This window comes from Athene noctua, chromosome 1 (genome assembly GCF_965140245.1).
Source record: "Athene noctua chromosome 1, bAthNoc1.hap1.1, whole genome shotgun sequence".
In the NCBI taxonomy this organism is placed as follows: Eukaryota; Metazoa; Chordata; class Aves; order Strigiformes; family Strigidae; genus Athene; species Athene noctua.
The window spans coordinates 218712602-218733601 of NC_134037.1; the positions used below are offsets into that span (position 1 = coordinate 218712602).

Here is a 21000-nt window from a genome sequence, read left to right on the forward strand (position 1 = left end):
GTCAGTGATAGTAACTAGCAATTACTTTTGGGGAGGAAAGGAACAGTAGTAGACGGTTTCCAGAATACCAGACAGAAAAAAAGTGGTATTATGAGGTTTCTAACACCTAAGATGTATTTTTACCTTTTTTCTTACTCCATCAGTTGTTTGAATTGGGTCCGGATGGGGGAGACCATGAGACTGATGGAGACCTTCTTGCTGAAACAGATGTCTTAGCATATGATTGTGCTGCTAGGTATGAAGTTTTCCTTACCTACTTCTAGTTCTTTATTTTTACTTTCTTCATACAGATTTTAAAATCTCTTTAAATATCAACAGAGGTGATCTACATCTTTAAGTTTGTAGAAAATGTAAAATCTATGTTTGATTGTAATACCTCACTAAGCCATTATGGTAATAAATTTAAATAAAGAAGAATTGTCTCACACGGCTCTTGTATAAATCATAGTCAAACCCTGTATTTCTGTGCTGAGAAGACAAGACAGTGCTGTAGCAGCTGTTTTGAATACTTCTATCAGAAGAATGCTTTGAAGCACAAATGGGTATTTACGTTAAACAATTCATCATTAAATGTACTGCAATACAAAATTATAACCAGAAGAAGGGTTATTGTGGTTCAGCTCATTAGAATACAAGCAATTATTGCTTGAAATATTTTGTGCATATGGATGGGGTTAGCAGTGTTTTAGCTGCTTTTCATTCACTGTTATGAAATAATTTAACATTGAGATAATCCATGACTACTTCTTTCAGGTTTAATTCTGATGTATTAATGCCTCTAGATATATATTCTATTACTTTCTTAAATATTCATGTGTAATTCCTAAGAATTTATGTATAAGCTCTTGTTATTTACAAAATTTTTCTGAAATGAAATTAAAATAATATCATTAATACTTGCAGTATTAGGTATTAAATGTAATTGGATTTGTGTGTGTTAATTTAACTTAATCTCTCCTCACTGTATTTGGTATTTGATATCTGATTGTTTCAAAATGCAAGATCAGGCTAGACTTAGGCATTTGTAAGTCCTTTTAAATTACTACAGTATTGTTCAACAAAATATTTTAAAATTTTTAATATAGATACTTGAGATTAATAACTTAATTCCATTAATTCTTGAATTTCTTTTATAGGCAGTGTGTAATTTGTTAAATATTAATCTAAAACCTAGTTCACATTTACCTTTTTCAAAATTTACTTTTCCCAGAGAGAAGTATGCAATGATGTTTGATGAACCAGTACTCCTACAAGCTGGCTGGTGGTATGTAGCCTGGGCAAGAGTGTCAGGACCTAGCAGTGACTGTGGATCTCATGGACAGGCCTCTATTACTACAGATGATGGGTATTTTTTTTTCTATAATTTTTTAATGCAAAATAAGAGATTTAATATTACTTGAATAATAATTGGATTATTTCTCTTTCAGTGTTGTATTTCAGTTTAAAAGTTCCAAGAAATCAAATAATGGTACAGATGTTAATGCAGGGCAGATCCCACAGTTACTCTACAGGTAATATTTTGACCTTTATTTAGAGCAATTTATTGACACATTTTTTAAACAGAAGCGCTGTTAAAGTAAGCATATATTTCATTAAATTGTTATTGTATTAAGCTAAGGAAATCAGTTTCTGAAAAATTTAGGGAAAACTTAGTGTCTTTGAGAAAAGTAATACATTCATTATAGCAACATTTATTTCTTCACAGTTTTTCTTGAAGTTTTGCTTCATATATTATGTTCTGAGACTTTCATTTAGTTCTGTAGAGCCTCATGATTTCATCTAATATGTGTCGTGGGTTTTTTTCTAGCTCAGAAATATTCTATTTAGTAGGTCTCAGTTTAGGAGCAGTATACTATCAAACAGATTATTTTAACGAGAAACCACAACAGATTGTGCTTTACAATAAGATACCATAAATTTATTATTCCTGTGATAAATGTTATGTAACTCTCTTTTAAAAAACAAGAGTCTTTCACTGTATTGCTAATATATTTTTTCATATTTATTCAGATATATACAAGACCTAATTATTTCTATTTTATGTGTGTGTGTATATATATATTCCCCACTGCCCCCATGTTGATTCTGAAACTTTGAATTTCTTCATACCAGTTCTCTTGGTATTTCCTTTCTAAGCATGTCCCTTTCAGGGTCCCTTATCAGAACAGCTCACTTTTGCCAGAAAGCTATGTGTCCACAGGCTCTTATCTCTCCAGAGTAAGCTTTCATTTTGACTGATGCATATATAAAGTCCTGGCATAACCTATTAATTGTTCGGGTGATTTCTGTGGAGAGATGCCTGTAGCCAAAGACAAACAAGCCTTGGGGCCTCTGAAGGAAAGACGGCTGAAGAGCCAGGAGTGGCACAAAAGGAAAGGTGCTACAGCAACAGGTGCTGCCTGTATGTTTTATCTCCACATATATTTTACCTCCACAAAACTAGTATTCTTTAAGGAGTAACACTTCTTAAAAATGTCATCTGAAGAAATACAGTAGTACTTGTAATAATTTCTTTATTATCAATTGTCACAATTCTGCCAGTTGAATAGAATTTAAAGATACTTGATTATTGGCCTAAAAGGATTAGGAATTGGCGAAAGTTATGTTGAAATTTAAGATGGTTTTGATAATTACCCTAAATTTTCTCTTTTGTTCCACTTGAACAATATAAACAGCAAAAACTTCTAAAAGTAAAAAGGGCACTTTTCAAGTCAATTCTAAAATTGTTCTTCCAGGCTGCCAACAAGTGATGGCAGTGCATCAAAAGGAAAACAACAAACCAGTGAACCTGTGCATATTTTAAAGAGATCTTTTGCCAGAACTGTCTCAGTGGTGAGTATTATCAAGAATCTTCTGTGTTTCCTGCAAGTTCATACATACCTGGAAAACTGAAAGGCATACATGTGGAAATAACTAATGATTTTTTTTGTCTGCTCTATCAAGGAGAAGTTAGGTATGCTCACATTATAGAACTTTTTTTTTTTTACTTTTTCTGAAGATTTCAGATGTAAACTTAAGTTAAGCTTGGTGTTGACCTGAGGATAAGAGTCCAAAAATGTATTATTTACAAGGTTGAGCTACTTAGTTTTATGTTTGGGAGGCGAATTTGGGGTTGAGTTCATACTTATTGGTTGTATTCAATGTACAAGCCTTACTCCCTGCCAAGAAATTAATATTATCAGGCATTTTAGAATTTTGAGGGAGATTTGCTATATGTTCCCTTCTGTGGCTTTTAAATTACTGCCATTAATTAGTCATTAGATTCATCTTCCTCTTGGATGCATTCCAATATGCATTGAGAATCAGGTAGCATTTAATTAAACTTCATAAGCCGAAGTAAGGAGTATTAATAGACACAATAAACTGCAACTATTAATAGAAGATAATCTGCAGTCCTTCACATAGAAGGAAGTTAGTCAAATTTTGAGGAATACTGTATTAAGTTGAAATGCAGTATTATCGTGCAGGATAAAGCCAGTTCTGTCTTTGTGTTTTTGAAATACAGGTCCTTCCTTATCTGTTACAAACAATGATTATTTTATTTTCAGTTCTGTCCTACTTTATATTTTATACTGCATTACATGTACTGTCAGTATTCTCTACTGATAGTTACATTGAAGTTATTGCCTCCATATGGACACTCACAGTCCAATTTTCTTAACCAGCTTGCTTTCTCACATATTCTCAATTTCTTCAGTATTCATTCTCTAATGTTCAAGATTATCTTCTGTTCAGATTTCTTCTAAAATATATTATCTACACAATTTGTATCTGTAGTAATCATATTATTGACATATCAATAGCTACTCTTACTATATGTTTGCTTAAAAATATTTGCATTAAGCTATGAACTCCATGGCTTTTAATACTTCACATTGTATCCTCCCTTTTTATTATCTTGCTGCTCTTATCCCTGACAATAGATCTGAATTGGGATAAGAGAAGAGTTTGGGCTTTCTGGAACATTAGGCATTTTGTAACTACCTTTGAACAATCAGCTTGATTTTTGCAGCTTGAAGGTATACCTGTGTCTTGAAAGTATTCAATACCAAATACTTGTAGTTTGCCTTCTGAAACTATAAACCTCAGTTAATAGTAACAGAAACAAATTTTTGTACAAACAGAACTTTTCAAATCCTCAGTTTTCTTGTGGTCGATCATGTCCTTCTATTGAACTTCCAAGTACTGTAAATGTCATATAGTTCCCCTGAACGTTTTTTGTCTGATTAAGATACCAGTTAAACTCAGACACCAGAGTGAAAAGAGAAGGTGTATTTTAGTGGGTATAACTAAATAATTTAACAGAATAATACAGAAAACATACAGTAAGAAAAGACAGAATAGTGCACTTAAAGCAAACAAATAGGACTTCAAGCAAACAAATAGGAAAATACAGGGTAATGCATCAAATCATTACTACACGAGAGAGAGAATAGTGATTAAGGAAAATACATCACCACTTGCATACGTTACCATCATCTGGATATGCATTCGCTGGGCAGCCCCAGTTACAGCGAGGATTTGGAGAGGCTGTCCCGCCAAGTGGGAAATCCTACACGGTGCGTCTACCCATAGGTGAGGCTTCCAAAGTCACTGTAAGAGAGTCCAGGTTTATGTAGTGTTGAATAAACAAGTTCACCTGACTATGGTGTGGTAAACATCTGGCTTTACTCTCCAATTAGATTCCCCCAGAGCCTGGCCAGGGCTCAAGGAGGAAGCCCAGGGAGTTTCCCTGTTAATCCAATTTATTTATGAGTAAGGTCACACATCTGGTCACAGGGCTGGACAGCCGGCTCCATGGCCTTGTTAACTTGCCCCTACACAAAGGAGGATAAAGATATATTCAGGATAGACATGTTTTATGATATCTAAATTGCATCTTTCATTAATGAGCATACATATTTCACTAATGGCTACATACTAAGTTAGCAGCTTTGGCTCGGGGTCTGTTGTTCAGGCTTCAGTATTTCAATGCTTTAGCACTTTTTACCTCAGCACAAGTGGGTTGTTATAACTTAGTACAATACCTACTAGCACAATGGTTATCAGTTATAAAATATACGGGATTCGTCTATAGGTCAACTGTGGCTTGGGCCTGTTGTCCAAGCCTTAGCACTTCAAACCTGCAGATCATAACTGTTTAAAAACAAAGCAAAGATAGCTTGATAAGTCTTTACTGTTACGACAAGAATGTGTTCCCTTAAAAGTACATATTACACTATTCATATGCTGACAAAGCAAGTAAAATTCACTGAAAAAAAGTATTAAAAGTGAATACAAACTGTTATTAGTTCTTAAATAACTGAGAGATTTCTGCACACTATGTTATAAATTGCTTTTAGCATGATATTACAGTGAAGTGTTCCCTAAAGCATTCTCGCCATGCTTTTCCTGCAAATAGGATTTGTGTGTTGTATGGTAGATGTGTATAGACATAAATCTGTTTTCATAATAAACATGGTTATAGATGCTGTTTGCTTTTCATCTTACACTGGTGCTGTAAGTTCACTTTTTGTTTTTAACACAAAATCTGTCTTCTGTATCCTTCATACCCTGAAATAGGAGTGCTTTGAATCTTTATTGAGCATTCTTCACTGGAGCTGGACAACACTAGTGCTGGGAGTTGAAGAACTTCGTGGACTTAAAGGATTCCAATACACTGCTACTCTTCTGGATTTAGAAAGGTTGCGTTTTGTGGGCACGTGCTGCCTGAGGTTGTTGAGGGTCTACACATGTGAAATATATCCAATATCAGGTATTCCTTTAATTCACTTGTTTCATATTTATCAGCAAATAATAATCTACAAGGCATTCAAAATTTGACCTAGGTATTTATGTAGGATATGCTTTAAGATGAAATGCTTATACAGGTGGTTTTATTGGAGCAATTAAGAGACTTGGTGTCGATAATTGGATGATTGCAATTATCTGCATGATCAGGAGTCCAGCACCACATGTTTACATTGTAACTTGTGTGTATTTTAAAGTTAATGTTTTGTTTGGCTTGACAATTGAGTTCTTTTGGACTACTTGTGTTTTCTTTTTTTCCCCCATTTCTGTACATAGTACCGCCATACTTTGGTGGTGAGCATAATTTAAACTTGAAAGACAGTATCTGTTTTTCATGCCTGTAGTTTAACAACACTCATATTAATATGCAGCATATATTATGAAAGACCACAAAACCAGAAGTTTCTGTTGTTCAGGTTTCTTCAGTGTAGTTTCATGTCCTTCACCGTTTTCCTTTTGAAATGAACTTCTCTGAATGTAGATCCATCAGTGTTGGTAAATTCTACTTGGTTTATTTGCATGCAGAATGTGCATTTTAATACGGAAATGTTTCATTTGTTGTACAGTTAACACTTCTTTTGGTGTACTCTTCTAGCTACAGCTAAGGCGGTTGTAGAAGAAACCAGCAAACTAGCAGATTGCATTGGAAAAACTAGGACCTTGCTGAGAAAAATTTTATCTGAAGGAGTTGATCATTGCATGGTGAAGTTGGATAATGATCCACAAGGATACCTTAGTCAGCCTCTCAGTCTTTTAGAAGCTGTTCTTCAGGAATGCCATAACACATTCACAGCTTGCTTTCATTCATTTTATCCAACACCGTCTCTCCAGTGGGCGTGTCTTTGTGACTTGCTGAATTGTTTGGACCAGGTATAATATAATGGAACAAGTAAATACTACAACTTACCTGTCTTTTTGCTCAAATTAAAGCCAAGCAGTATTTAAAACATTTATTCTTTTTTTTGTGTGTTTATCCTGGTTTGCAGCTTGAAGTCTGCCATGGTTTGGTGTTTTTTAATAATTGGGTTTTGGTTCTTGGACTTTTTTTTAAAAGAAAGTGTACAAGTTCAACAAGAGCCTAGGGATTTCTGTGTCCCTTTGTAGTAAGATTCTCTCTGGCACAGTGAAGAAAAGTTGTGGTGCTGGTAACTGTCAGCACCTTCTTTTTCAGTGTTGAGGGCAAGCTTTCTCTGATTACTCTTGCTGCACGTTGCTTAGGAGCATACACGTATCATTTTTTATACTTAACTAATACTTTAGTAATTTCTCATTATTAAATGTTACAACAGTGCTCTGATGCAGCAAACTACATGAAAAGCTGCCAATATTATTATATAATCAACAACTTTCTTCCATGTATCTTGCTTATTGTGAATGAGCATCCCACATCTAAACAGTGTAATTGCTTCCTTGCATTGATTGCAGTGAGATAATAAGCAACTTGCTGCTTTGCATGAAAATTCATTTAGCATATAGAAATTCAAGGAAGAATGAACTCTTTAATATGTTATTCTAATTAAACTGTTTAAGTACTTTGTCTTCAAAGGGTGCCATACTTTCGAAATTTTAAATGGGTTTATTATTTTAAAACATGTGAACCAGTACATTTTGATTACTCCAGTTTGAAAGATCTAAACGGAAGCTTATGAGAACAGATAATGTAAAATTCACAGGAAAGCTAACACTTGTTTCTCTAAATTATTTTTATAATTACTATAAAACTGGAAAGTTCCTTTCTAAAGTAGTTTCTCTTATTTACTTTGAATGCAGTGGTGTCATTCTATTGATTTCTTTTTATGTTTTTAGGACATCCAGGAAGCAAACTTCAAAACCTCCAGTAGCCGGCTTCTTGCTGCTGTTATGTCTGCCCTCTGTCATACTTCAGTAAAACTGACCTCTATCTTTCCGATTGCTTATGATGGAGAGGCATTGCTGCGATCAATGGTTAAACAAGTCAGCACTGAGAATGACTCTGCTCTGGCCCATCGTTTTCCTCTTTTGGTTGCACACATGGAAAAACTTAGTCAGGTTAGAATATATTCTAAAAATTCAACAGCTTGTTTTACTTTGCAGCAAAAAACAGTTACGTAAGCTGAAGTTTTAGCTTTATACGGACGTAGCTGAATTTGCCTGAGTGTTTTCTTTCTAAAAGGTTTGTTTCAGAAACTTATTATATCATCCAATTTTCCTCTTTTGGTCTGAAATATTCAATTGTTTCTTGTTTGGAGAATGTTTAAGCCTAAAAAAATTGTCTTGGAATATTAAATTGGCAGAAATATAGTTTGGAGTTATATATTGGATGGAGTGCACCCTCAGCAAGTTTGTCAACACTACCAAGCTGTGTGGTGTGGTTGACACGCTGGAGGGAAGGGCTGTGCCATCCAGAGGGACCTGGCAGGCTGGAGAGGTGAGCCTGTGCAAACCTCATGGGGTTCAACAAGGCCAAGTGCAAGATCCTGAATGTGGGTTGGGGCAATCCCATGCACAAATACAGGCTGGGCAATGAGTGGTTTGAGAGCAGCCCTGAGGAGAAGGACTTGGGAGTTGTAGTGGATGGAAAACTGACTGTGAGACAGCAATGTGTGCTCACAGCCCATCAAAGCTGCATCATCACTGCATCATCCAGCTCTGGGGCCCCCAACCTAAGAAAGACATGGACCTGCTCAAGCAGGTCCAGAGGAGGGCCATGAAGATGATCAGGGGGATGAAGCACCTATCTTACAAGGACAAGCTAAAAGAGTTGGGGTTGTTCAACCTGGAGAAAGTTCCAGAGAGACCTTACAGAAACCTTCCAGTACTTAAAGGGGGCCTACAGGAAAGATGGGGAGGGACTCTATCAGGGAGTGTAGTGATAGGATGAGGGGTAACAGCTTTAAACTGACAGAAGGTGAATTCATGTTAGGTATATGGAAGAAATTCTGTACTGTGAGGGTGATGAAGCACTGGAACAGGTTGCCTAAAGAAATTGTGGATGTCCCCTCCCTGGAAGTGTTTGAGTTGAACAACCTGGTCTAGTGGAAGGTGTCCCTGCCCATGGCAGGAGGATTGGAACTAGATTATCTTTAAGATCTGTTCTAACCATAGCCATTCTATGATTCTGTGATTCCATTGCATAGTGTTCTCCGCAAGAGTTTTTCAGATTTTTCACATGACCACAAAAATGAACGTGTAGATGGATTCAGTGTTTTGAGGAAAAGTCAATACAGCTATGGCAATAAAAAGTCAACAAGCAGACGGTCAAGGGAAGACCAGTTCATATAGTTCTAGCAAAGGTTATTAATTTTCTAATCAAGGGTTCTTGAATACTGTGGGTTTTGCAGTTCTGTTATTCCAGAATAGATTACAGGAATGAAAAGGATAAAGGTGATAATCAAAGATACGGGACAACTAAATAGTCACTACTTCACTTCAGAAAACCAAAGGGGTAAGATCTTAGGATATTATGAATGATGCACGAAAGGTAATTGAAGGATGGTTGTTGAGTCTTCCAGTATCAAAAGTTTTGAGCAACCAGACACCTTAGCAAAATGTAAGTTCAAAAGATTGCTGTTATTCATAAAATATACAATTAAACTCTGGAACATATTCCCGTAGACCATTATTATGCTAAAAGCTTTCACGGATTTACAAAGCACCTGCACAAATTAATGAAGAAAACAATCACCAAAAGCTATTAAATGCAAAGATAATATTTCCATCTTGGATACAGTTGCATCTTAACTGCTGACGAATAGTGAGCTCTGTGCAGGTGTCTGTACAGGTTTGCTTGACCTGATTGTCTTCCCTATATGTTCCTACTTGGAAATTTTTGGGAGACAAAATGGTGAGAAAAACAAACCTTTGATTTCCATCAGTAGAGTTGATTTTATTTTTCCTCATTGGGAATGACTTTTGAGTATGAAAAACTGTTTTGAGTAACATTGGATGTCACTGCTAGGTAGAAGACACCGCAAATGCCTAAGCTTAGATCTGTTTCATAGTCTTCAGTAAAGAATGACTGTTCTTATAAACATCCCACCACTGGTTTTATCTTACCTATTTGCATGGAGGATTCTCTTTGCTAATATCAAAGCCAAAAAGCTTCTGAGTTTCTTTTTAGACAGTGGAGAAGACAATGATGTAAAGAGTTCTGTAGGTAGCTACATATCTTTCGTATTCTAATGTATGTTAATAGGTAGTATGACAAGGAGGGCTATAAGAAAAACTCTTTCATGAGAAGGGCACCTCTATGTCTTTCCAGTGCAATAGATAAAGTTGACACCAGCTCATTCTGGAAATTAAGAATATTAATTAAATTTTTTGACAAAGGAGTACATACTATGATAGTTTTGAGAATTTTAAAGTTTTTGAAATTTTTTTTATCCTGTAGACAGTTCTTATTTTTAAGAAGTCACAGATGCTTATAAGATGTGAAAATTAAAGTGGTTTGGTTTTTTTAATGTAAGAACATTATTTGTCATTTTTCTCTTAATAATGTAGAGTGAAGAGAATGTTTCAGGGATGACAAGCTTTCGGGAAGTGCTGGAAAAGATGTTGGTTATTGTTGTTTTACCAGTACGGAACAGCCTTAGAAGAGAAAATGAACTTTTCTCTTCACATCTGGTTTCTAATACCTGTGGGTTGCTTGCTAGTATTGTGAGTGAGCTTACAGCATCGGCATTAGGATCTGAGGTAAAGCTTCTATAAAATCATTACTAAAAGTCTTTCAGGACAGGTATATTATGAATGTGATATAGGCTGTGGCAGGAATTTTATAGGAGTGCAAATCTTTTACAGACACTGGAATTCTCAGTTCTCAATAGCTTTCAGATATTTAACATAAATTTAAAAGCATATATTCACTGTATTAGGGAAATACTGTTGATAATTATCTACTTACTTATGGCTTCAGAATACTGCAAATTGTTTAGAAAATGGCAAATTTTTTTTTTGAGTGCTTCTCTTTTTGCGTGTCTGCATGTATGCACTCAAAATACATTTGGTCCTCACTGGAGGCAGTGCCATTTACCTGAGCATCTCTGTGCCTCTCATGGTATCATGGATGCTTCGTGTTCTGAACCTATCTGCTTTTGATTATGAGTCAGAATTTATAATGTATTTTGTTTATGCATTGCATCTCCCTCCTTTATATGTAAGATAGTCTTTATACATATCTTCCTTTATGTATTCCATATTATATTTGTTTATATCATTAGACTTTCTCCAGTTTATTTGCTTTGTATACTAAATTGAGAGTAGTAAGGAGTTCAACTCCTTAAAATCCAGAGATTCATAATCACACACAAATGTTTCATTTCATGAGGCTACAACATTGTTAAATGATGGAAATTTATTTGATTTTTATTAAAGGCATGTCACTGTCTCTGTGCTATTGGCAGACTTTTTTCACAGAAAGAACCTAGCTTTTGATAACATCTTGATTAAAGATGCTTTTACTGTTACGTGAGATTTGTATCTTTATTTAAATACCTGAAATAAGGTAGGAATCAGATTCCTAATTATTCCCAGTTAATTTCCAATTACCAAAAATTATATTTTTTTCTTTTTAGTCAGTATTGAATAGAAGCCCCAGTGGTGGCATCTTCTGTGTTTTAGCAGTTGACTTGTAAAATTTACCCAGTTGAAAATCTGGTAATTTAATTCACTTATCTTTGCTTTGTTAAAGTTGACTAACGTTTAGCAGTTAATTTTTTCTGGTGCTTGTATTTGACTTTCTACAGGTTGATGGGCTGAACTCTCTCCATTCTGTCAAATCCACCCCCAACCGATTCACGAAAACAAGTCAGGGAAGAAGCTGGAATACTGGGAATGGATCCCCTGATGCAATATGTTTCTCTGTTGATAAACCTGGTGTAGTTGTAGTAGGATTTTCTGTTTATGGTGGAGGAGGAATTCATGAGTATGAGTTGGAGGTATTAGTTGATGATGTAAGTACAGCATTGAAGAAAACAATTTGAACAAAAGTAACCTCAGAATTTTTCATAGTATGTTTTACAAACTAATATTGTTAATATTCTTATACACTCTAGGCTACAAGTAAAACAGTGCTCTTGTAGGGTTTTTTGATCTGCTTGTGCTTGTGATTTTTGTGGTATTGCAAGCTACATACCATAATCCAGTAAGGTCCTTATCTTGGCTGTGGTCTTGAAATCATATTTTATCACAAATAATATTTGGAGTTAATAAGGAGACCAAGTTAAAACATTTTAAAACAAAAATTGAAGAAGGGGGTAGCCTAGCAGCATGATCAGGCTGCAGATGTTTCACGTGTTGTTAAAGTAGTCTCTTAGAAAAAGCATAAAACTGTATTGTGTGTCCTTGTACTGAAGAAAAATCTGTGTTCTTTTACAGACAGTTGTTCACTTTAACCGACTGTTCTAATCTCTTCCAAAGGGCAAGCATAGGTTGATATGGCAAAACCCCTCCACTCAATAATTTCATTTTTAACAGAAAGGCTTTACTGTTGTCTCTGAACAGGTTTTTCAGCTTTGTTTTATTTGTAATGCTATGTGTACAGTTTATGAAAGAAAACACAGCTTGCACAGTTGTATGAATGTGTCATGTATTTACATTATAAATGAATTAAAATTACTTTGTTTCTTTGAATCAGAGTGATCATACTGGAGATTCAACTCATTCTCATAGATGGACATCTTTAGAGTTGGTTAAAGGAACTTACACCACAGATGATTCTCCCAGTGACATAGCTGAAATCAGACTTGACAAAGTGGTGCCACTGAAGGTAAACAAAAGAAGTGCACATCTGTAGGTTTCATATGACTTTAGATTAAAAAAACACAGAATGTTCAACCAGAAAATTTTTGGGGGGTACATGTTTACACATTGATCTTGACACGTTTGCTTTATACAGTCCTAGTTTCACCCAGTAACTAAAAAGTTCAAATTCTGAGAGCATAAAGAAATTAAACTTTAATTTTTATAATAGCACATTATAGATTGTAATTGCTTAGTAATTTTAGAATATTCTTGAATATGCAACTTTTTTGTGTGCATGAGGGGCAGGTGCTAATTTTCTTGGTATCTGGTCACTCTTGAAGGCATTAGTAGTAATATTTTACTTAAGTTATATTCCATAGTTTGGGAACATGGAGCAGCTTTCACTTTTGTTAAATGCTGGATCTTTTTCAGTTAGTTTCTTTAGTGGAGTGTGTTGAAGGACTTTTTAGACTCACCAGCATTAATGCCACTAAGCCTAACTTAGATACTTGTTTTATATTGCGTACTTTTTTTGTCTCTCACTGTTAAGGAAAATGTGAAATATGCAGTTCGTTTGAGGAATTATGGAAGCCGGACTGCCAATGGAGATGGAGGAATGACCACAGTTCAGTGTCCAGATGGTGTAACATTTACATTTAGTACATGCAGTCTGAGCAGTAATGGCACAAACCAAACGCGAGGACAAATTCCACAGATTCTTTATTACAGGTTAGTGTGTTGTCATGATCAATTTCTTAAGAAGAGCAAGTAAAACCATTGTAGTGCTGTCATACCGCATCTATTTTTGAGCAGCAACAGAAATAACTCTGGAGTGTATATGAGGAATGGTCATCTTCAACAGTATTATGGTGTTCTTCCAGTATAGTTTCAGTCTTAAGTTATTTAGTGAAGACAGCTTTTGGGACACCAGTTGTACTGGTGCCTCTTCCAGTCTTGTTTTAGGTTCTCTCTTTTTTTTTTAACTTGTCAAATAATTTGGTGGTTGACATCTCTTACAAGGTCCATTGTGTACCCAGGTGGCCAAGAAGGCCAATGGCATCCTGGCTTGTGTCAGCAATAGCGTGGCCAGCAGGGACGGGGAAGGGATCTCACCCCTGTCCTCGGCACTGGTGAGGCCGCCCCTCGATTCCTGTGTTCAGTTTTGGGCCGCTCACTACAAAAAGGACATTGAATGACTCGAGCGTGTCCAGAGAAGGGCAAGGAAGCTGGTGCAGGGTCTGGAGCACAGGTCGTACGAGGAGCGGCTGAGGGAACTGGGGGTGTTTAGTCTGGAGAAGAGGAGGCTGAGGGGAGACCTCATCGCCCTCTACAGCTGCCTGAAAGGAGGTTGCAGAGAGCTGGGGATGAGTCTCTTTAACCAAGTAGCAAGCCACAGAACAAGAGGAAATAGCCTCAAGTTGCACCAGGGAAGGTTTAGACTGGATATTAGGAAGCATTTCTTTCCAGAACGGGTTGTTAGGCGTTGGAATGGGCTGCCCAGGGCAGTGGTGGTGTCCGCATCCCTGGAGGTGTTTAAGAGTCAGGTTGACATAGCGCTGAGGGATCTGGTGTAGTTGGGAACTGTCAGTGTGAGGTTAATGGTTGGACTGGATGATCTTCAAGGTCTTTTCCAACCTAGACGATTCTGTGATTCTGTCTACTGCTTTAAAGCTGTAATATGGAGATGCACTACTTAAGTCTGATTTTTTATAACCTAAGAGGTTTCTGAGAGACTGCTCACGGGAATGTTTATCTGTACTTTTATTCAGTTCCTTTCTCTGTTGCCAAAAAGGATTGCATCATGTAATGAAGCAAGGTCTATTTGTATAGGAACTGTCTCCTCTCTTACTGTAGAGTTCAAAGGTATAAAAAGAGAAATTGTAACTGCCTGAAGAAAATCAACTGAAACATCTGACTGTCCTGCAGGAAAGCTTTGTTGTAGCCTTTCAGGATGATAGTAGGAATTCACTTACTGTAATCCTTTTGCAGAAAGCATTGTTTTCAGTTTTGAGGTGCTTACTCTGATATGTATGAAGGCATTCTCAAAATGTGTCAGCATCAGAATACATGAATTACTACTATTATCTGTACAGAAAAAAAATTGTCACACATTTTACTCCAGATCTCAATTTTTGTCGAAAAAAGGCTGATCAGCAGTAAATCCAAGGAATAGGAGGAGCAAGGAATAGTAACCCCCATGGATATTTAATTATGTGTGATATATATCTACCTAATAAAAGATGAAGAGAATAAAATAAGTAATGCTAGAACAAGTGATATATTTTGGACTAACAGTCATAAGTACATGTTGCTCTTAAAGTTTTAAAGAAACTAAAATATGAAGAAATTAAAATTACCAGCAGAACTATAGCAACAGAATATTTGAAGATACAGGCTAGTTCTAAACTCTTAAAACATGAGATAGGCTGTACTCAAAGACTCAAGCATCCAGCTTGTCAGCAGTAACAGCAATTGCTTGTCAAAGAATGGAATTACGGTGGTGCATATCATGATACTTTTGTTGATTTTGTTGATTCTGGAATCTTGGGCATCTGTGTTTAGGGGATCCCTCCATCATTTGGAGACATTTCATTATGAAGTATCAGAATTATGAAGTATCATATTGTGTAAGAAGGAGGAAAGAGGACAGAGAAAATCTTCATTCCCATTCCTAGAATTTCTGCTTTTATATAATGTAAAAGAAGGGAATAAAGGAGAAATAACAATTTCTTTGATTCCAGAAAAGCAAATAACATAAAACTTCTGTAAATGGTAGCTGCAAGACATTCTAACTTAAAAACAACCTAACATATGGCAAAAAAACCCACACCAACGTGCTGTCTTCAGAACAGTCTTAGTTTTTTTGTTTCAGCTGTGATAAAATTCTAAGAAGCTTTTGAAGGACTGTAATGGCACAACTCAGAACTGTTACAGAATAAATTAAGTTTTGCTTGGAAATTTTGCAGACTGCTGCCTGTAATCACAGTGTCCTTTGAAGTTTGCTTGGACAATAGAAACTTAAATGTTATCTTATGGGTGACTACAGTTACGAACTTAGTTGGTCTGAAGGTTCCCAGTTTGATATATAATGACTTGAGGTTTTGAATTTTCTACAGTAAAGAAACAAATGTTCAATCAGCTATTACAGAACAGAGCCTGTAAGATTCACACTTGATTTTGTTTGAAAGATGCTCAAATACAAATAGAATTGTTGCTGATGCAAATGCCAAGAAAGGCCATACCAGAAGTGTGTTAACATACTTCTGGTAAGAGCAGAAATGCTTTGGAAGGATTTGTTGGAAAAGTACCCAGTTGGAATTGCTACCACTGTCAGTCACTAATAAATTAAAGTGAAAAAGGCTTGAGGCTGACAACAAACTACAATTCTAGGACATACTGACCCAAAAAAAAAAAAAAAGTAAGAGTAGTTAATTTAAGTCATAGAGAAGGATAGGTATCTTTGCTGTGCATTGAATTGCTCCAGGTAAATTTTTTGAGCATTGTGAGTTCTCAGTTCTGGAATCTTAATGTTCTGGAATGATGTTGTAAAGGATCAAGTCTTTCTGCATAAATATAAGAAATCCAACAGAAAATGAGAAATTTTGTTTAACATGTTGACCAAGTGATTTTGGTTGTCTATGCCAAGGTTTAATCACTATCATATTGAGGGCTTGATTTAGTTTATAATTATCATTTGACTGCTTTGAAAAAGCAAATTTAACTGCATCTTTTATATACCTTATTGAAATAGATTTGTGCATAATGTTGTTTAGAACCTAATTTGACATATAGAGTGGATTCCAAAGAAAAAGCTATTTGTTAAGAGTAAGCCTAAGGCTGTATTTCAAAACCAAAATTAATCTAAAAGAGGGAGGGACAATCTTTTTCCCTGTTACGATGCTGCAGAAATATCCATTGAAAGAGTAGTGTCCATTTCTGTGATGCATTTAGTATTATTCTGTGTTTATCACACACAGTAAGTCGTTGAGCTTGGAAGAGCATAGCAATTAATGCATTTCTGTGGTTTGAAAGGCATCTGGTCAAACAAAACATTTCAGACAAATGCTTTTCATATTTTCTGCCAAATACAATTATTGCAGAGAACACTTGAGACATTGCCTTCAAAATATCCTCTGTGATTTCTTTGTTTCTTTTATTGCTTAATCATGAATTAATTGTTTTACTTACTCTATGCAAAAATTCAGTCAGTCATGTTTTTTTTAATATAATATTGTATTTTGTGAACTTACTTTAACTTAATCCACCATCCAGGAGTGAATATGATGGAGATCTGCAATCACAGCTTTTGAACAAAGCTAATGAAGAAGATAAGAATTGTAGCAGGGCTCTTTCTGTTGTGAGTGCTGTTGTACGAGCAGCCAAAGACCTGTTGCACAGGGCTCTTGCTGTAGATGGTAAGGCTTTTGAAAATTGACTTTCAAAATTTCCTTTTCAAAACTTGTTTCTTTGATAGCAAGAGATAATAGTAGAATACCAGTGATACAAAAAATGAGAAATTTCTCTTTTGCTTTCCAAGGAATATTTTTCTAACCTTTAATTCCTGTAGGTATTAAACTGATTAACTTTCTAAGTCATTGAGTTGCACTTGAGATATCTATAGGCAGATACTATATATAAACTTTCTCATCAACTTAGCAAGTATCATATTAAAGCTGGTAAGATTCTTTATTTCCAAAAGATACGCTATGATGGCTCAGTTACAAATTTTATTTGCACAGGGGTGGTAATTGGGAAGACTCATGAATGTAATGCATTTATGTTAATAAGCACTTAAACACCTTATTTTTGAGAAATGCAGACATTAGCCTTAAAACTGAATGGCTTTAGGCTACCATCTTGAGCCATTCTATTTAAAATGTCCTGAATGTTACATAGTGTTGTAGAAAATGGTTTGGAGGGCTGGAAGGAGATTGTTGTGCTAGCTTTTATACCATAGAAAGTGTGAACACAGCTTGACAAAATGGCAAAGAACGGAATAAAATTATGCTCTAAGAGGAGGAATTTTTTTAACAGAGAACTATAATGGTATGTTTATCTAGGGTGAAGTTTGCAGATTTAGAATTTGACAATGCCTAGATAATGAAAATAATTTAAAATAGAAACTAGTGTAGAAACTAGAAGTTTTAATCATAAGAAGCAAGCCAGAAAAATGTGGTCTGAACCGTGGTACTTTTAATAATAATCCCTGTGCTGTAATTATCTTTGTTTAGCTGAAGACATTCCAGAACTACTCAGCTCTTCCAGTCTGTTTTCAATGCTGCTTCCCCTCATAATAGCCTACATAGGACCAGTAGCAGCAGCTATTCCCAAGGTATGCTACTCAACAAAAATTACTGAAGAAATTTAAGAACGTTGTACAAGGAAAAAGTTTACTCTAGAAATCTGAACATCTTGATTTCTTACGATTTTATAAAGTAGTGGTTTATATTTAACACATGACTCATCGTGAATTTTCAAGGAGTCAGGAATTTTAAAAACATGTTTTAAAAATGACTTCTTTTATTTTTACTTAAATCAAAGACATTATGGGGAAAAAAAAACCAAAACAAAACAAAGCAAAAACCAAACCAACAAACCAAAAACACTTAAGGAAGCAGAGGGAAAGATAACAGGCTTTACCAGTAGGAAAAGACAAGTTAAAAGGAACTGCATTTACAACTCACCAATGAATATTGGATGAAATGGGTCTTTATGTATTATAAATCCTATTTTTACAGTAAACATCCAAAGCACTAGTAGCTGTTCATTAAATTAGATTATTTATATCAAATTTAGAGATGGAAAGATGTCAGCTATAAATAAAAATAGCCTTACTTTTCAGTGACATAGCATGTTCCTGGTCTGGAACAGTCTTGAAACCTGTTACGAGATTTACAAATGTCATTAATTCTTAGCTAGTAGACACTACTGACTTTTATTGCTTTTTCATGAACTGTAAACTCTCTTCAGACTTCTATAAAGAGAGGGAGGAGAGAGGACTAGCCACTTAATATCTAGCAGATTAATTTAATTAAAAATAGTGTCAAATTTTAGTTACCTTGTTACTGTGATGAACTGGTGTTTAGAACCAAGGATTTTGCTTTAGAAGTGTTACTCCCCTTTGAAGATGTTGTAAAGATTACAGGGAACAATGCAATGCTTAACACTACATGCATTAAAATATATTTGATATTTGAAAAAATATAATGTAATATAATATGTAAAATAATACATGTAATATGTAATAATATATAAAAATATTATTTGTTATAAAACAAAGGATGACTGAACTATCACTTCAGTATGGTATTTGCTTTCTGTCCTCTCATGCTTATTGTTCACTAATGTTATGGCTTGTTAGTAGAAGCTGTTTTAGTGATGGTATCTCTGTTGTGTACAGATTTTTGTTTCAGCTTTGGCAAGTCTTCAAAAGGAGTATTTGAGATTAATATAGTGATACTTTTTCTGTCAGGGTTACTTAGATGCAGTATTGGAAAATGACTGAACGAATTGTTGTCGCGATATTCTGAGAATATCCAGAACAACCATTGTAGAGAAATGTATGTTTGTGAGTATTGTTTTCACCTAGCCATAAGTAATACTTTACTGCGTGTGGTGTTATGTTACAGGTTGCTGTTGAGGTCTTTGGCCTAGTACAACAGTTACTTCCTTCTGTGGCAGTTCTGAATCAGAAATATGCTCCTCCAGCTTTTAACCCAAATCAGTCTACAGACAGCACCACCGGAAACCAGCCGGAGCAAGGGCTTTCAGCTTGTACTACCTCCAATCACTATGCTGTTGTAGAAAGTGAGCATCCCTATAAACCTGCCAGTGTTACACACTATAAGGTAAGGACCATTTCTAAGTGTGCATACAGTTTCTTAAAAGCTTTTGGCACGTGGGGTTTGTTTCAACATTTACTATCTGAAAAATTGTTGCCATGCATGGTAATTCATATTGTCTAATATAGGAGACAGTTTCCTGTATTACTGTACTGCTTTCTGGAGAAATCTCTGTTTGTCCAGTAAGTATAGTGGAGACTGTAGTGGAAACTAGAGTAGTTTTAACTCCCTAATGCAGGTATCTACTGTAAGTCCAGAGATTTGCTCAGTCTTAGATTTTCATACTGTCATGCAGTTCTTTGCTCCAACTAAGCAGACTGTAGAAGTTGGAAATCGTGATGTATACATTAGCTAATCATATCTCAGACTTTCTTACTTAATGTTAAAACAATTATTTTTAAAAATTCCTAGTGTCAATTCCAGTTAAATTAATAATGCATTATAGTGTAGGGATCCCTATTGCTGGTCTGCCAATTTAAATTCTTCAGTAATTCCTTTCACTTGGACCATAATTTGACATTGCAGAAGTCTCTGAAGTCCTTTTAACAGTCACTTTGAATAGGATTCATTCTGCCTTACATGGATGACTACTTCAATAAAACTAGATTTTCCTCTATATCAATAGAGAAAGGGTGTATTTTCTGTTTGAAAAAAAGGCTGAGGCATACATTCCCATGTTTTGAAATAGTGAGTTGTGCAGTCACATTGGTTCCTCAACTGTAAATTCAGAGGTAGCAAACCTGGAACCAAGTAAGAGCTGGAGGAGGCCAACTGGAGGAGTTTCCATAAGGCCAAATGCCGGGGGCTGCCCTTGGGCCACAACAACCCCCAGCAGCGCTACAGGCTTGGGGAGGAGTGGCTGGAGAGCTGCCAGTCAGAGAGGGACCTGAGGGGTTGATTGACAGCTGGCTGAACAGGAGCCAGCAGTGTGCCCAGGTGGCCAAGAAGGCCAATGGCATCCTGGCTTGTGTCAGCAATAGCGTGGCCAGCAGGGACAGGGAAGGGATCTGACCCCTGTCCTCGGCACTGGTGAGGCCGCCCCTCGATTCCTGTGTTCAGTTTTGGGCCCCTCCCTACAAAAAGGACATTGAATGACTCGAGCGTGTCCAGAGACGGGCAACGAAGCTGGTGCAGGGTCTGGAGCACAGGTCGTACGAGGAGCGGCTGAGGGAACTGGGGGTGTTTGGTCTGGAGAAGAGGAGGCTGAGAGGGGACCTCATCACCCTCTACAGCTCCCTGAAAGGAGGTTGCAGAGAGCTGGGGATGAGTCTCTTTAACCAAGTAGTAAGCGAAAGGACAAGGGGTAATGGCCTGAAGTTGCACCAGGGAAGCTTTAGACTGGATATTAAGAAGCATTTCTTTCCAGAATGGGTTGTTGGGCATTGGAATGGGCTGCCCAGGGAGGTGGTGGAGTCCCCATCCCTGGAGGTGTTTAAGAGTCAGGTTGACATAGCGCTGAGGGATCTGGTGTAGTTGGGAACTGTCAGTGTTATGTCAGTGGTTGTACTAGGTGATCTTCAAGGTCTTTTCCAACCTAGATGATTCTGTAATTCTGTGATTAATTTCTATTCCACATTCTTGTCTTGTGAGACAGCAAGACATCCACTGCAGAAAATGTAGTTATCATATGATCTCCCTGATGTAGTGATGC

The 21000-nt window shown here is 36.2% G+C and overlaps 1 protein-coding gene across 16 annotated transcripts in view; it reads left to right on the forward strand.

The window, feature by feature from the left end:
* MYCBP2 (MYC binding protein 2) overlaps positions 1 to 21000 on the forward strand; it is a 205505-nt gene that overhangs the window by 97806 nt on the left and 86699 nt on the right. For all 16 annotated transcript variants that reach the window (XM_074911767.1, XM_074911899.1, XM_074911776.1 and 13 more), the window contains 14 exons: positions 144 to 235; positions 1211 to 1345; positions 1428 to 1511; positions 2736 to 2832; positions 5563 to 5755; positions 6386 to 6660; positions 7597 to 7818; positions 10270 to 10461; positions 11511 to 11717; positions 12401 to 12532; positions 13058 to 13236; positions 16780 to 16922; positions 17739 to 17839; positions 19137 to 19355. In XM_074911767.1, the coding sequence (XP_074767868.1) occupies positions 144 to 235; positions 1211 to 1345; positions 1428 to 1511; positions 2736 to 2832; positions 5563 to 5755; positions 6386 to 6660; positions 7597 to 7818; positions 10270 to 10461; positions 11511 to 11717; positions 12401 to 12532; positions 13058 to 13236; positions 16780 to 16922; positions 17739 to 17839; positions 19137 to 19355 (2271 nt within the window). The remainder of the gene's footprint in view (positions 1 to 143; positions 236 to 1210; positions 1346 to 1427; positions 1512 to 2735; positions 2833 to 5562; positions 5756 to 6385; positions 6661 to 7596; positions 7819 to 10269; positions 10462 to 11510; positions 11718 to 12400; positions 12533 to 13057; positions 13237 to 16779; positions 16923 to 17738; positions 17840 to 19136; positions 19356 to 21000) is intronic.